Here is a 14,347-nt window from a genome sequence, read left to right on the forward strand (position 1 = left end):
GTATTGGCTGATTAGCAGTTTGCATTTCTGTAATGTATCTTTAAATCCACAAAGTCTGATACATTTATAAGTGTATACTGCACCTCAAATATGTTCAACAGTACTTGTTGTATCTTATATTGTTAGTTGATGCCTACGCTTTACACAACACACAAAATCTGATAAATTTATAAATGTATACTACAACTCAAATAGGCTCAACAGTACTTGCTGTATCCTATGTCAGTTGATGCCTATTATTTACACAACAGTTATTTTTTTATCTTAAAATTGTTATTTGCAACAAACTTACACAGTAAATGATGTTTAGATTATTTCACCATGAAAGCATTCCCATCGCTGTAAAAATAACCAACCAGGTGCATTAACCACATTAAAATAACCAGTACATTTACCAGGAGCATGGGAGCGTGCCAGTCGCTGTGTGAATTCCATTAGACAACAGGCAAGTAAAGGTATGAAAGTGTGCTTATCACTCATTAAAAACGTCACTTCGTAGTGACAACATACTGTGTAAATTCCTTTAAGTTGGAAATAAAACCACAACAACAGGCAACAGAAAGCATGCCTATCACTTTTAAAACATTGTAACATCAATGTTAAGCTATTTGTGGATGACCAACTTCTCAAAATGGCCATATCAATGTTGTTGTGCATGAATTTCCAATATCATGGAGATTTTCCACTGTACACATGCGCACTGTAACTGTCAACTTTCGTAACACCTCTGACATCCTATAGTGACAGAAGAACAGCCTTCACTATGTATGAGCATGTGGCCTTCCTCCCTGTGGAGACTTTTCCATAATACAGGTAACTAAATGAGGCAAGTGCAACAAATTAGTGAGAAGTGCGACTACACAGTGGGGAAAAAGCGTAATGCAGTCTTTCACAAGGGTACAGCAGCAAACATAAAGCAGCAAATCTCACAAGGATAACTGTTTGCCATAAATGTAAGTGCAGCTATTCCTTTTACTTTGAAAGTCAATGTGCAACTAATCGCCAAAATACATATTTAAAATCTTCTGAAGACTGACGTGCAATACTTCATCTTACCACCTCTGCAATTAATTCAGCTGGGCATAATTCTGGTGGGCTTGCTAAGGTACGTCGAACTGCGTCAAACTGAACATGTCCATGAAACTATGCTGACTGAAATCCCCTTGTCGCCAAATTATGTTATGATCGTAAGAACAGCAAGAGACAGCAGGAAGGTGAGATATAGGTTTATCCTTCACCATCAGCACCAACATCCTCAGCAGCCACTCCAGGCCCGACAGTCAGTAACTGTCACAAACTAGAACTCCACCAGAACAACAGCACAGGACAAAGGGAAACATTCTATACATGAAATTCTAATGCAATGCTGTAAATTACAAACGTAGCATTTCACTACTTTACATTTAATTAAGAACTTTACGATGCATAACATCTATTAAGAACATTACAATACATAACAATTATATCCTAATCAACATGGAAGGTTGGGAAAGGGTGGTTGACAAATTATAAGTGGTCACAATCCATTGATGGACAGACTGGCTATTGATTATTTTAACTTTCAAAATGTGATCACTGATATGGTCAAGTACCCTCTAAACGTTATACCAAGCACAGCAGGGTGGTAAGATGGACATGGGAGAAACACAGGAATGAAAAGAAGACACTAGTTGAAAAGCATGGTGACATCATAGATACAATAAAAGGAGAAATCCAGGGTGAGGAAAATATAGTCCTTGAATTATTTGAGGTAATATTTGGAAAAGTTGCAGCTATATGGACAATCAAAAACCACCAAGAGGAAGAACCACAAGAATCATCATGGAACGTTGGGGGAAAAAAAGATCTCTCAATCGTCATGGCAAAACGTCGACTATTAGCTAGTATGGCAGCTTATTTTCAAGAACTAAGGACCAGCTACATGAAACTAATAAGAAAAAAAACTTCAGACAAAAAGAACTCCTTAGTATATCAATTTTCTTGATCTAAACAGCTTCTGATTTGGCCAGTAGACCCAAACTTTGGATCACATTACAAAACTCTGGAATCGACCAGCCTCTACCCGTGGCTTCAAAAGGCATCCATACCACCACAACAGCCCGCATTTGTGATGCGCAAGAGTAAGATATCTTTGAAATTCTTACAGTAGTGCACCAAGGTTGTGTATTGGCACATCTTCTACTCAGCATATTTATAAAAACAGTTGTGGCACCCATAGGGGAATCCAATGTGGACGTCCTAAACTTGCTTGGTAAAAAGTATTTATTTTTATTTTATGCAGATGATACAATATTGGCATCTGTTAGAAATGTGGTTTCTGGTTGACAGATATGTATGCAGCCCAAGAAGGAACCCCACTCCTAGCCAGGGTAGTCACAAACACACCCTAAATGAACCTGTGCTCACCCTCTAGTAGTTTTGCACAGAGTAGTCAAGCTTAACTTAAGAGGCAACGTGTAAAGTATTTGTGCAACACTTTGAACAGTATGAACAATGAAAACACCACACAAAAAGATACCACACCCGTTTAGAAAAATAGAACTTAATTTAATAAATAAAACAAGATCACTTTAGGGCGAGAGCACAAGCATCAAGGAAAACAAAAATGGATTCAGCAAGATGTAGAAGGTAAAGGGCAATAAATTTGAGGGTGACTCTGCAGAGAGGGTCATTTCCAACACCATCCCTAATTGAGAAATCGATGTATAAGTTGATTGATACATTTGGTGGCTTCTACTGGGGAAAGGAGATCGCCATTAACATTAGAAGTTAATCTGCGCATCCTCAGAAGGTGTCTGTGTGAAGGTGATGCCCCTTGAGTGATCCACTTGATTATCCAGGTATTCATTTTCATCATAACCTTGACTGGTGTTCACGCATAGAAGAGGCTGCAGCCATATTCAAACAGTTTTTTAATGCAGTTTTTGCTTAGCAAACAAAGTTGGTAGCCAACTGCTAAGCGTAACATATTAGCAAAAAGTGGTCACAGCAGCATTGTAAGGTGCTCAGATTTGGGGTGCACTAAAATAAAAGTGCTGCAAATAATAGAGAATAACTCCTTGCGCTCTTTTGTGTAGCTGGGCCCTGGTACACTCTTGACCTCTCCGTATTTGGAGCTAGGTATGAAAACATTTAGATATTAAATCATCCTACATCCTGTATTATCGTGGGTCCTATTGAATAGGAATGGTGTTAGATCATATTTAAGATCTCTGCTGGAATTAATAACTTTGAAAGGAACTAATGGTATTCAATGTGCAAGGCATGTGAAGCACCTGCTTATAGAATGGAGGCTTAGTAATCTAGGGGACAACCCACCTCAATTGGCCTTGATACCTCTAGAACAGCATATCTATAACCAAAGTTGGTCCCAGAAGTGGGGAACTAACTGGCTATGAAATGTTTGTCTGTGCGGGAGGCCTACCTTGACCAATGCCAATCTCTGGCACTACACACTTTATAGATAAAATGTGGGCTTGGATCTTCCCAGAGCCAATTGCGCAAAGTGGGACAAATTTATTGTAAGTTGTGTTCTTTGTAAATGTAGTTTCGGAGGTAAAGATACTGCATTGAACTCTGTGCTTTTTTTAACCAAAATGCAAAGGTCAAGACAAAGTAAGCTTCACCCAGTATTTAACAGAAAATGCATACTATCATACCTTCCTAGCATTGTGTTACAGAATAAATGAAGCTATGCTATTTACATCAGTTACTTCTTTTATATGGCCTGCGTGGTTACAGGTGAGGAAGAAAATGCACATTGTAAATAATGGAAAACTGCTCATATTTTCTCTAATTTGTACTCTGTAATCAATGACATTTGCACTCTAATGGTGCAAGAATGTTCTAGCTTTTTGGTTTTAAAATGTTTCATATTATGGATTTGTATTGTTCTTATAATATGTATTAATGGTATTTACATTACACAATAATAAACAAGAAAACACTAAACAATACACTGACCTACTTTGATTATTTATCTACAAAAATGATCTTACTTTGCAGAGACACCCTTAGACATTTTCAATTTTTGATTGCTTGACCAATTTGCCACATTTTGCTTCAGATCTTTATTCTGCAAAAACAAACAAGAAAAATGTATTAACGTAAAACCTTTATTTTTATCTTTTAAGAATATTACAATAAAATGTACCACTTTTATTTAGCAGGGTCTTTGAATGTCATAAATGTGATCTTGTAGATGTGGAGTAAAGCATTCCAAGAATAATAAAAGTTCTGTGACAGTAGTACAGGCTCCAAAAGTCAAGCGTGCAACATTTACATATGCAGATTTTACAACAGCTGGAGTATTCTGCAAAAATAATCTACCAGGAATATACATTTGTACATATTCTCTTAGTCTCTCCAAGGGAAAACCATTTCCTCATCTTACAGTACTATTAAATGCATGTATATCACTTCCCCCAATTACGTCTCGGAAAACTCCCTTATTCTCATCCTAGCCTTTGCTCAGAAAGCACTCGGGAAGTTTCAACTGCCTCTAAATGAAATGAGGCAACAGGTGGGCTCTTTTGTGTCTGTAAGTCAGTTCCTGGCTGCTTATATCAAAGCAGTGACCTGCCTTTGAATAAAAGCATCTTCGCTCCACCCCTTCGCTCCACCCCCTCCCTATCAGAATCACCACCAGGTTAGCTCTTTAACGCTGATACCAAGTTGTTGACGAGAGCTGGAGGTGAGTGGGGTTTATATGTCAGGGAGTGAGGGAGATGGTGAGGGAAGAGACTTGGGCAGGTGTTAAAAAAACAGGTAATTGTGCCCTGCAGTAAAATATGATTAATGGAAATTTAAGCTGAATCGCTACAACCAGACCGGAAGGAGACTGCTGCATAACCTTAATGCAGACAGCTCTGTGAACAACTCTGGCATGAGCGAATCTGGAATTCTAAGGCCAGCCCTGCTTATTGTTGCACTCGAGAGGACAAATTAAAACTGTCAAATAAATTCTTAACACTACATTTGTGAATGTAGTCTTCACCAAACAAGTGCCTGTGACTCAGGATAAGGTATTCACCTGTACAAAACCTCTCGTTTGGGCACAGAAATTCAACTTGATTTGCAAAATACTTGTGGAGTTTTGCTCCTAATGAGTGAAGACAAGACTTTAAATTACTCTTCATTTTATGGCTAAGAATTATATACTGATATTGTCTCACCAATTCCTGAATATTTTAACACAGCACTGAACCAAAAAAGCTGCAGGCAACTACACCATCACACAGCACCCAATTTTAGAAATGCAAGTTGAACTAAGGCACCTCGAAATTTACTTTCCATTTTGAAAGGCATGGCTGAATGGAAAAGTGAAATCTAGTGCATTCGTAAATATAGATCAAGCAAAAATCAAGCAGTAAAATGCAGCATTCCGATACACAGTAAATATGTTAATATTTGCGCAATGGTGTTCAATTCCATTTTAAGTGATTACAAACATTGTACAGCTTTCTTTTTGTGTAACAAATACTCTACCAGAGTTGGAAAAAAAATCTCATCGGCCTTCAAAGGCCTTTGGTGTCTTGCTTTTACTTTAGGACGAAACATAGATGCCCTAAATAGCAAACTACAAAAAGTGGAGGATTTCACTGGCATCCCCTGAAATCTTCTTTAAAAAACACTTTGCTAGCTATTTGTTAAAATAATTGGCATGAAAGAAAACCCTGCCAAGGAAGATTTCGTGGTAGAAAACAAATCTTAAACATTCCTTAATGAAGAAAATTCTAGGCCAAAAGAAGATTCTGGTAATTCCTGTTACAACATTTCCGGCAAGGGAAACTGTGTTTCTCCACAAACTTTCCAACTTTGTAAACATAGCAGCTTTCCTGGCAGAAATCAAAATCTGTATATCGTTAATCCTAACAGGTGTTTCACAAATAACCCTAGTTCCACTAAATGCCTTCCCACTTTCTGCCACTCACCTTATGTCTAGAACCTGGAAATACAACTTAGCAACAAGCTATTTTGCTTCCCCTGGAAACGTCGATATTGGCGCTTCTACTCCACATATTGGGAACCTCAGATGAGCCTTTAGATCGAGCTTTTTCAAGCTTCACACATATCAAGAGGCTCAAAAGAGCCTATAAATCAAGCCTACCCAAGTTTTCCTCATATCAGGAGGCTCATAATTCATGCTTCACCGAGCTACCTTAAGACTCAATAGCCACAAATTTTGGACTAGTTGCTCACTCAAATAATAATTCTCAACAAACCTAGTTATTAATCAGAAGCCCTGCCTGAGCTGCAATAGGCAGTGGCTAACCTGTGGAATTTGTGGTGTTTTGAAAAAGAGTATGTAGCACTGCCTGACCTACATTAGCTTGATGGCTGCTAGAACATCCATGCAGTAGTGTTTGGTGACTATGTGAGGTGTTGACCATGTAGCTGCTTTACAGATATCAGTTATGGGTATGTTACCTAGAAAAGCCATAGATGCACCTTTTTTATTTACTTGTTAAGTGTGCTCTAGGGGCAATAGGAAGTGGTCTCTTAGCTTTTGCATAACAACACTGGACACATTTAACAATCCATCTTGCTATACTTGCTTTAGTAACAGGGTTGCCTTTATGAGGTGGACGGAAAGCAGCAAAGCTGTTTCGTCTTTCTAACTGTTATAGTTCTATCAATATAAAACATAAGCGCTCTCTTCACATCGAACGTGTGGTAGGCTCTTTCATCAACAGTATCTGGTTGTAAAAAGAAAACTGCCAATTCAATAGTCTGTTGAGATGAAATTGAGATCTTACTTTTGTTACAAATTTGGGATTGGGACGAAGAACAACTTTGTGTATTTGGAAAAATGGTCCATGCAATGTTAATGCCTGAATCTCACTTACATTTCTTAAGGAAGTGGTTGCAACTAGAAAATATAATTCCCATGGAAGAAATTGTGATGAACATGAATACAACAGTTCAAAAGGCAGTCCCATAAACCTAGTGAGTACTGCACTAAGATTCCAGGAAGGCACTGGAAGTAATCTTGGTGGTATCACCTTCTTATGCTCTTCCATAAAAGCTTTTATGACAGGGATTCTGAAAAGAGAAGACATTTTTCTGTTGTGGAGATACGTAGCAATAGCCGCTAGATGCAACCTTATATAGTATAATGCCAGGTTCGCTGTTTGCAAATGTACACAATACAAAACAAATATTTTGTACGGAAACCTGCAAAGGGTCCCACTTTTTAGAGATGCAAAAGTGAACAAAGCGTTTCCACTTTGCCACATAGCATGCTTCTGTGGTTGACCTGCATGTTTCTTTAAGGATGTCCATACATTCTTGAGATAGATTCAAATATCCAAATGCTATGACCTAAGGAACCAAATTGCAAGATTCATCTCCTTCAAGTTTGGGTGCCTGACTTGTCCCTGGTTCTGAGTGAAAAGGTCCGGCTCAGGGTAAGCTTCACGTGAGGTACTACTGCTAGATCTAGTAGCGGTGAACCATGGTTTTCTTGCCCATGTGGGTACCACTAGAATCAGAGGAAGCAAAGTTTGTCTGAGTGTCTGAACCACATACGGAAGGAGGAAGAGAGGTGGAAAAGTCTAGGCAAATGTTCCTGATCAATTCATCCATAGAGTATTGTCCTGTGAATAAAGGTGTGGATACCTAGAGGCAAATTTTGGGTATTTTGCATTTAGAGTTTTCCTATGTTGCGAATAGGTCTATACCTAGACACCCCCATCTTGGACTTGTTGCCGCATACTGCTGAGGAGGTCGGCAAAGTTGCTGTGTGAACCTGGAAGGTATTCTGCTAGCAGGTAACGCCAAATTGTCTGTGCATAGCGAGACAGCTGCAACAAGTGTGTCTCCCTAGTTTTTGTAGGTAGAACATGTTGTCATTATGAATAAGAACTTCTTTGTTGACCAGATCCATCACAAAAGCCTTGCTCGCTAGATGAACAGCTAGCAACTCCAAATAGTGGATATGCATCATTTTGTGTGTCTGATCCAAAAGACCCTATATTGTGAGGTCTAAGAAATGAACACACCATCCCGTTTGGGGAGTGTCCATTGTGAGAATGGCTTGTTGGACAGGTTCCAGGAATGGCTGCCTTTTAAAAAAGTTGGTTTTGTTCTACCACTGCAGAGAACAAAAGGTGCGGTTGCCCCCCAAAACTAGATCCTCCAAGTGACCCTGTGCCTGATACCACTGGCGTGACAGACATTGCTATGATAGGCGCATGAGAAGACGTGTGTGTATGGCACTAGTGTAAAGCAAGAAGCCATCATTCCCAGAAGTTTCATGATTAGTTTCGATGGAACCCATATGCAGGGGCGAAAGTGAAGAAGTTGTACTTGAATGGTCTGAACTCTTTGTGGATTTGGATAAGCTATGCCAAGCTGTGTATTGATTATAGCCCCAAGGTAGGGCTGTATCTGAAGCGATTTCTGAAAATTGACTAACCAGTGGAGCAAGTCTATTGTTTGTATATGGTTGAGGCACTGATTGCGAGAGCTGGCTTTGATAAGCCAGTCGTCTAGGTAAGGGTAGACATGAATTTTCAGTCTGCGGAGGTGGGATGCTACCACCGCGAAGACACTTAGTGAACACCCTTGGGGCTGTGGTGACACAGAATGGCAGCACTTTGAATTGGTAGTGCTGGCCTTGCATGACAAACCTGAGATACTTGCCATGAGCTGGGTGAGTAGGAATATGAAAGTAGGCATCTTTTAGATCTAGTGCCGATAGGAAATTGCCTTGCTGAAGCAGGGGTAACATATGGAGATTGACCATGTGAAAGTGTTCTGATACTATTTAATGATTTTGGGGGTCTGAGATCCAGAATGTGTCTTAGGGGTGCCATCTTTCTTGGGGATAAAAACATGAAGGGAATAGACCTCTGTTCCTTGATGCTGAATAGTAACCAGCTCTACTGCTCCTTTTGCAAGTAGTGATTGAATTTCTTGTTTGAGGAAGGTGATGTGGGCTTGTGAGAGATTGTGGGTGCGAGGTGGAATACTTGGAGGTGTGGAACTGCGCTCCAGACAATAACCATGTTGGATAATATCCAACACCCATTGATCTGTTGTGATGTGCTGCCAGTTTTGATAAAAGAACTGAAGGTGCCCTCCTACAGGTGTCTGGTGTTTGGAGTGGAGCAGGTGTAAGTCACTTCTTGGAGCTGCAGTAGATGCCAGAGGAGACATTTTTTGCCTCTACCTCTAGAATGGGTTCCTCTATACGAGCCTCTACAGAAACCTCTGTGTGAAGGTGTATGTGGCTGAGCTCTACTGTATGGTGAGGATGAGTCTGCTGAGGAAGGTTTAGAAGCTGGTTTGTATTGCAGCCTACGAAAACTCCCTCACGAACTGGGAAGTTGGAGCACACCCATAGATTTTGACACCTCATTATCCTTTTTCATCTTCTCCAGGGCCTGGTCTACTTGGGGCCCGAAGAGGTGTTGTTTGTCGAAAGGGTCATTTAAAATTGTTTACTGCACTTCTTGTTTGGATAATGGGCTCTGATAACGATTTTGATTCCAAGCTCTTTCTAGACTCAAGTTTTTTTTGGCTCTGAAACAGATCATTTCAGTGCAAAGGTAGTCAGAGCCGATCAAGGTGGCCTTTTCGGTGCAGAGAGAGCCAGAGCTGAATCGGAGGTTTCTTTGCCAAGAGGGATGGCATTCAGCTCGGAGTGGACACAGTCGTTTTCGGCTTAGGTTTCAGAGCCGGGCCAGAGGGCAGCATGTCTGAAAAAGTTTTTCGATGCCTGCCATGGCTGGAATGAGGTGGTGGCTCAAGTGTTTTAGCTTCCAAGGTGGTATGTTTTTTGGTCAGTGCTGGGGGTGATTTACTCACAGTTTGTTGACCCAGGTTAATTTCCTGCATCTCCAGTGTCACTTTGGTTTCAGAGTCCAAATCTGGTATGCAACTGAGGCCTCCTGGATCTCCTGCTCGGAGTCCGACATGATGTCCTGGATACCGAAAATATCAGACGTGTGCTCTATCTCCCGCCTCTATATTTCTCGTTGCCAAGCTTTTCTGCTGCGCAGAGTCTTTTTTGACCTAAAGGATTGGCAGGCCTCACAATACTCCTCCCGGTGCTGCATCGACAAGCAGAGGTTACAGACCTGATGTTGGTCGGTCCAAGGAAATTTGAAATGGCACTTCGGACAGAAGCAGAAGGGTGCCTGTTCTCTCAGTCTTTCATTCTTTGAGGTGTATCCTACGAAGATTTCTTCAGTCCTGAATCAAAAGGAATAAAGAATAAGGTGATCAGAAACAATACCGACGGGGCTGCAAGGGGTTTCCCCGAACGGAGGAGATTTATGCGCTCTCGAACCAGAGCTTCGAAGAAAAATGACCAGACCCAGCATCGGAAGAACACAAGCTGAAGATTGAGTCCAGGAACATGCGCATTTCCAGCAAGAGGAGGAGTCACTATACCTTGTGACTTGAAAGACTTTATCGAACAAAAACAACTTGTAACCTTCCAGACCCAACACTAGATGGCAGAAGTATGCAGGCCATTTGTATCTACAGTCACACATGCAATCAAACACACACACACATATATATATACACATATACATATATATACATATATATATATATATATATATATTACAAGGACGTTATAGTTAGGTTCCCATTCTATCCACACAAAAACACAGAAACTCAGCAGTTATACTTATGTTAAGAAACTATGACTTGTAGCCCAAAGTTACTTTTCAGCACAAGTTGTAGTTTCTTCGGACGTCCATGTAGCTGGACTACACTTACAGTGAGATGCACTAGTTACTGATCAGTTCTAATCACATAACAAGAGCACCTGGTTTATTCATCAGAATATTTCATTAATTGAGCAGAAAATAACTTAGGGTATATGTTTTGGATGTAATGTTTAGGGTACTGTACACAAATAAATCTAATATCACAATGCTTGTAATCTCAAAGTTAATTGGTTCCTCAAGGTGTACCCAACCCACCACCCTTGTTCTCATCCAGGATGCAGATTTCTATAGCATTTTAGATACGGGGGTGGTGTAGAGTGAACAATTATACTTTGCAACCCCTCTACTCAAGGGAGTCCTGCTCAGACTAGTTCTTTGAGTTTTGATGGTGTCTTTTTGTTACAGTGAAAAACACATACTTTTCTTTCTCCGGTGGTTTAGTCTGCAGAGATCATTATTTCCATGCCAAATGTAGTTTATATGGAAGTACTATCCCATTTCTCTTTGCCAACTTTCTTCATATTTCATCTTCAGCAAGCCATATTCTTGCAGCCATAGGGAGAGTCCAAGTAGTATATTTGTGGCAATTTTCACATCTCCACAAGATAAAAATGTGAACTCTAGAACACTCAACATCTTGTACAATGTAAGGTTTAATTCATAATCCATCAAATGAGTGTTGATTTTACAAAGAAATGTGCAAATTGTTTAATGTTCGCTAATGTCCAGCTGAAAAGTACACAAGCTTTCAGATGGTAATCACCCTTCAAAATAGTGGGTCTTTCAAGACAAAGAATAAATAAAGACTGCGGAAGATATGATTACATAATGTTCCAGAACAGATTTCCCACATCAACAACTTAGTGGCAACATAAAGTTTACTCTGAGAACTGAAAGCACATGAGAACAGTTTCCCTTTAAAGTACGATAGGATGGATTCTGTTACCTCAAAAGTTATCCATACCCTGTGATAGCCCGGGCCAGATCAAACCATCGTGATCAGACGGAATTCCAAGTTGGTTCCACTCAACTTGTTAAAAAAAAGTGGAAAATCATGATGAAGGGTCTCATTACCAGTTCCCTGATTTTTGGTGTGGGAATGCCCCACCCATCAAATTCAAATATCACAAGGTCTAGTATTTACCAAGTGCGGTTATTACCCCCATCATTCAGATTCTTTCTGCTAGGAACGAGGCCAAACAAGCAGAGTTGAAGCTTAGTGCACTAATTAACACATGCACTCTTCCTACGTCTTTGTACAACTCGACTGGTGTTCACCCTATCACACCACGGAGTAACATGGCCCGTAGTGAAACCAGATCCAACTGCAAAAAATAGGAATATATTTGAGAAAAGATTATGTGCCTAAAAATAAGAGCATATAAAAGTAGCTTTGACAGGATATAAAATCTTGATTTGCTTCAGTAAGGCCAACTTTGACGAAGATAAAAAGATTTCGGCCATTAATTCTGCCAGAGCTCTTTTCAAAATTGTGAACTCTATCTGCCTCGGAGTGTACAGCTGTGGTGACAGTACCTTACTTAAGCACTTTGTGGTGAGTTATCAGATGATTTTATTTTTTAACACAATCAACTTCATCTCTGCCACTCAATTCCACTCTACTTCGTTCTATGCAATGCCACTGTATGACACTCCACGTCACTCTAGGTCACTCTACTCTATGTCACTCCACTCTACTCCAGGCTATGCCACTCCACTTTACTCCAGGCTATGCCACTCCACTCTGTGGCACTTCTCTCCACTCCACTTGACTCAATGCCTTTGCACAAAACTTTACTCCACTCAATGCTAAACCACTCTACAACACTTCACTCTATGCCCCCCAACTATGTCACTCTACTCTACTCCACTGCACTGCACTCTGCTCCACTCTATGCCAATCTATACCACTCCACACTCCCTGCCTCTATCCCACACCACTCCACTCCACTCTGACACTTTACTACTGTAAGAAATGGGATTGCGGGTAGAGGTGGGTAAAACCCTACTCAAGCAGAAATCACAATCCTTGTTAGGGTGTAGTCACAAGCAAACCCAAAAGTAGCCTTTGTCCAACTGCCTGGTAGCTTAGCACGGAGCAGTCAGGCTCAACTTAGAGGCAAATGTGTAAATTATTTGTGCAACATTCAAACTGTAAGAAAATGAACACACCACAAAAAGGATCTTAAACCAGATTAGGAAAATAGATTAACCTTTAATAAATAAAACATGACCAAAATGACAAAAATCTAATCAGTAGAACGGGAGATATGCAGTTTTAAAGATTTCAAAGAAAATGGGTCCAAAACCACAAACTGCTAAGTGTGGATATTTGTTCACGGCAGACTGAGACAAAGTCATACGTTCAGTCTGACCGTTCAGTCTGAACATGATGGATGGAACAAGATTATCTAAGATCCTGGTTGAGGAGCATTGGGAGGTTCCATGCCGAGGGTGCTTCAGTTCCGAGGAGCTGCAATGCAAGGTTGAGAAGGACTTGCGATGCGAAGTCGGACAGAATACGTTGCGCAGTCGAGGAAATGAATCTGTTCCAAGGATCAGTAAGGCTTCAATGTGAGAGCTTGCATCGTCACTGACGCTGCAGTCGTCAAGAGATTTGCGATGTGCAATGTGTTAGGAAAGCTTTGCACAGGCAGCGGTTCCGATGCAGGTGGAGTCCTTGCGCTGAGAGAACCCTTGCAGCAGAGACAATGAGTCGGTTCTGCTTGGGACTGCACTGTGCTGCAGAGGAGATGAATTGGTTCTGCTGGGTCCACAGATGGGCTGGTAGAGCACCTTCAGGCCCACTTCTAAGGGTCCAGGACTGGCGCGGCACCACTTGCCAGGGTAGGACTCACTGATGGCAGAAACCAGGTGCTAGGTTCAAGGTTGTTGGAGCATCCTGTCCCTGAGGATCTAGCCAGGAGGCCAGCCAACTAGCCCTTGGAGTCACTCTGGGATCCACGGTTCCACAGATGTTCATCCAGTCCTTCTCATCCACACAAGAGAGCAGCTCTCCCTTGTCAGCACCGAGGTCCAATATTTATACCAGGTACCTTCTTTGAAGAGGGAGAAGCTTCTAGTGGTTTCCCTCTGAAGTGCAAGGTTTCCTGCCTCCCCTGGCTCCAGATTAACTAAAGGGGGTATACAGCCCTTCGTGTGGAGACAAGAGACAGCCTATTCAAGTTTAAGTAGGGCTATGCCCAGCTCCACCCATGCATCCTGCTAGTGATGGACCATCTAGACACACCTAAGCTCGCTATTGTGTGTGGCTTTCTAGGAGAAATACACAAAGTCCATCAGTCAGCTACACCCAATCATGTGAGCCAGAGACAGGCTGCAGGCACTAAGGGCCAGATGTCTGAAACTTTTTTGCATTTGCAAACGGTGCGAATCACAAAATTCAGCCGTTTGCGAATGCAAAAACCGGGTCTGCGATGCATGAAAGGCATTCGCAGACCAAAAATAAGCAATCACACAAATTGTGATTTTTTTGCGTTGCGACCGGTTTGTGCGAGTCACATTTTGCGATTCGGTATTTCCAGTAGGAAATTGCGAGGCGCAAAATGCGATTTGCAAAATCCAAGTCGCAAATCGATGATCCGAATTTTTTTTGCAAATTGCGATTTTTCGCAGAATGGCATTTTGCACATGCAAAA

The 14,347-nt window shown here is 41.0% G+C and overlaps 1 protein-coding gene across 1 annotated transcript in view; it reads right to left on the reverse strand.

The window, feature by feature from the left end:
• CCDC68 (coiled-coil domain containing 68) overlaps positions 1–14,347 on the reverse strand; it is a 161,891-nt gene that overhangs the window by 45,719 nt on the left and 101,825 nt on the right. Inside the window, exon 10 of the mRNA XM_069219631.1 lies at positions 3,999–4,075. Within this exon, the coding sequence (XP_069075732.1) occupies positions 3,999–4,075 (77 nt within the window). The remainder of the gene's footprint in view (positions 1–3,998; positions 4,076–14,347) is intronic.

This window comes from Pleurodeles waltl, chromosome 1_1, assembly GCF_031143425.1.
Source record: "Pleurodeles waltl isolate 20211129_DDA chromosome 1_1, aPleWal1.hap1.20221129, whole genome shotgun sequence".
Classification (NCBI taxonomy): domain Eukaryota; kingdom Metazoa; phylum Chordata; class Amphibia; order Caudata; family Salamandridae; genus Pleurodeles; species Pleurodeles waltl.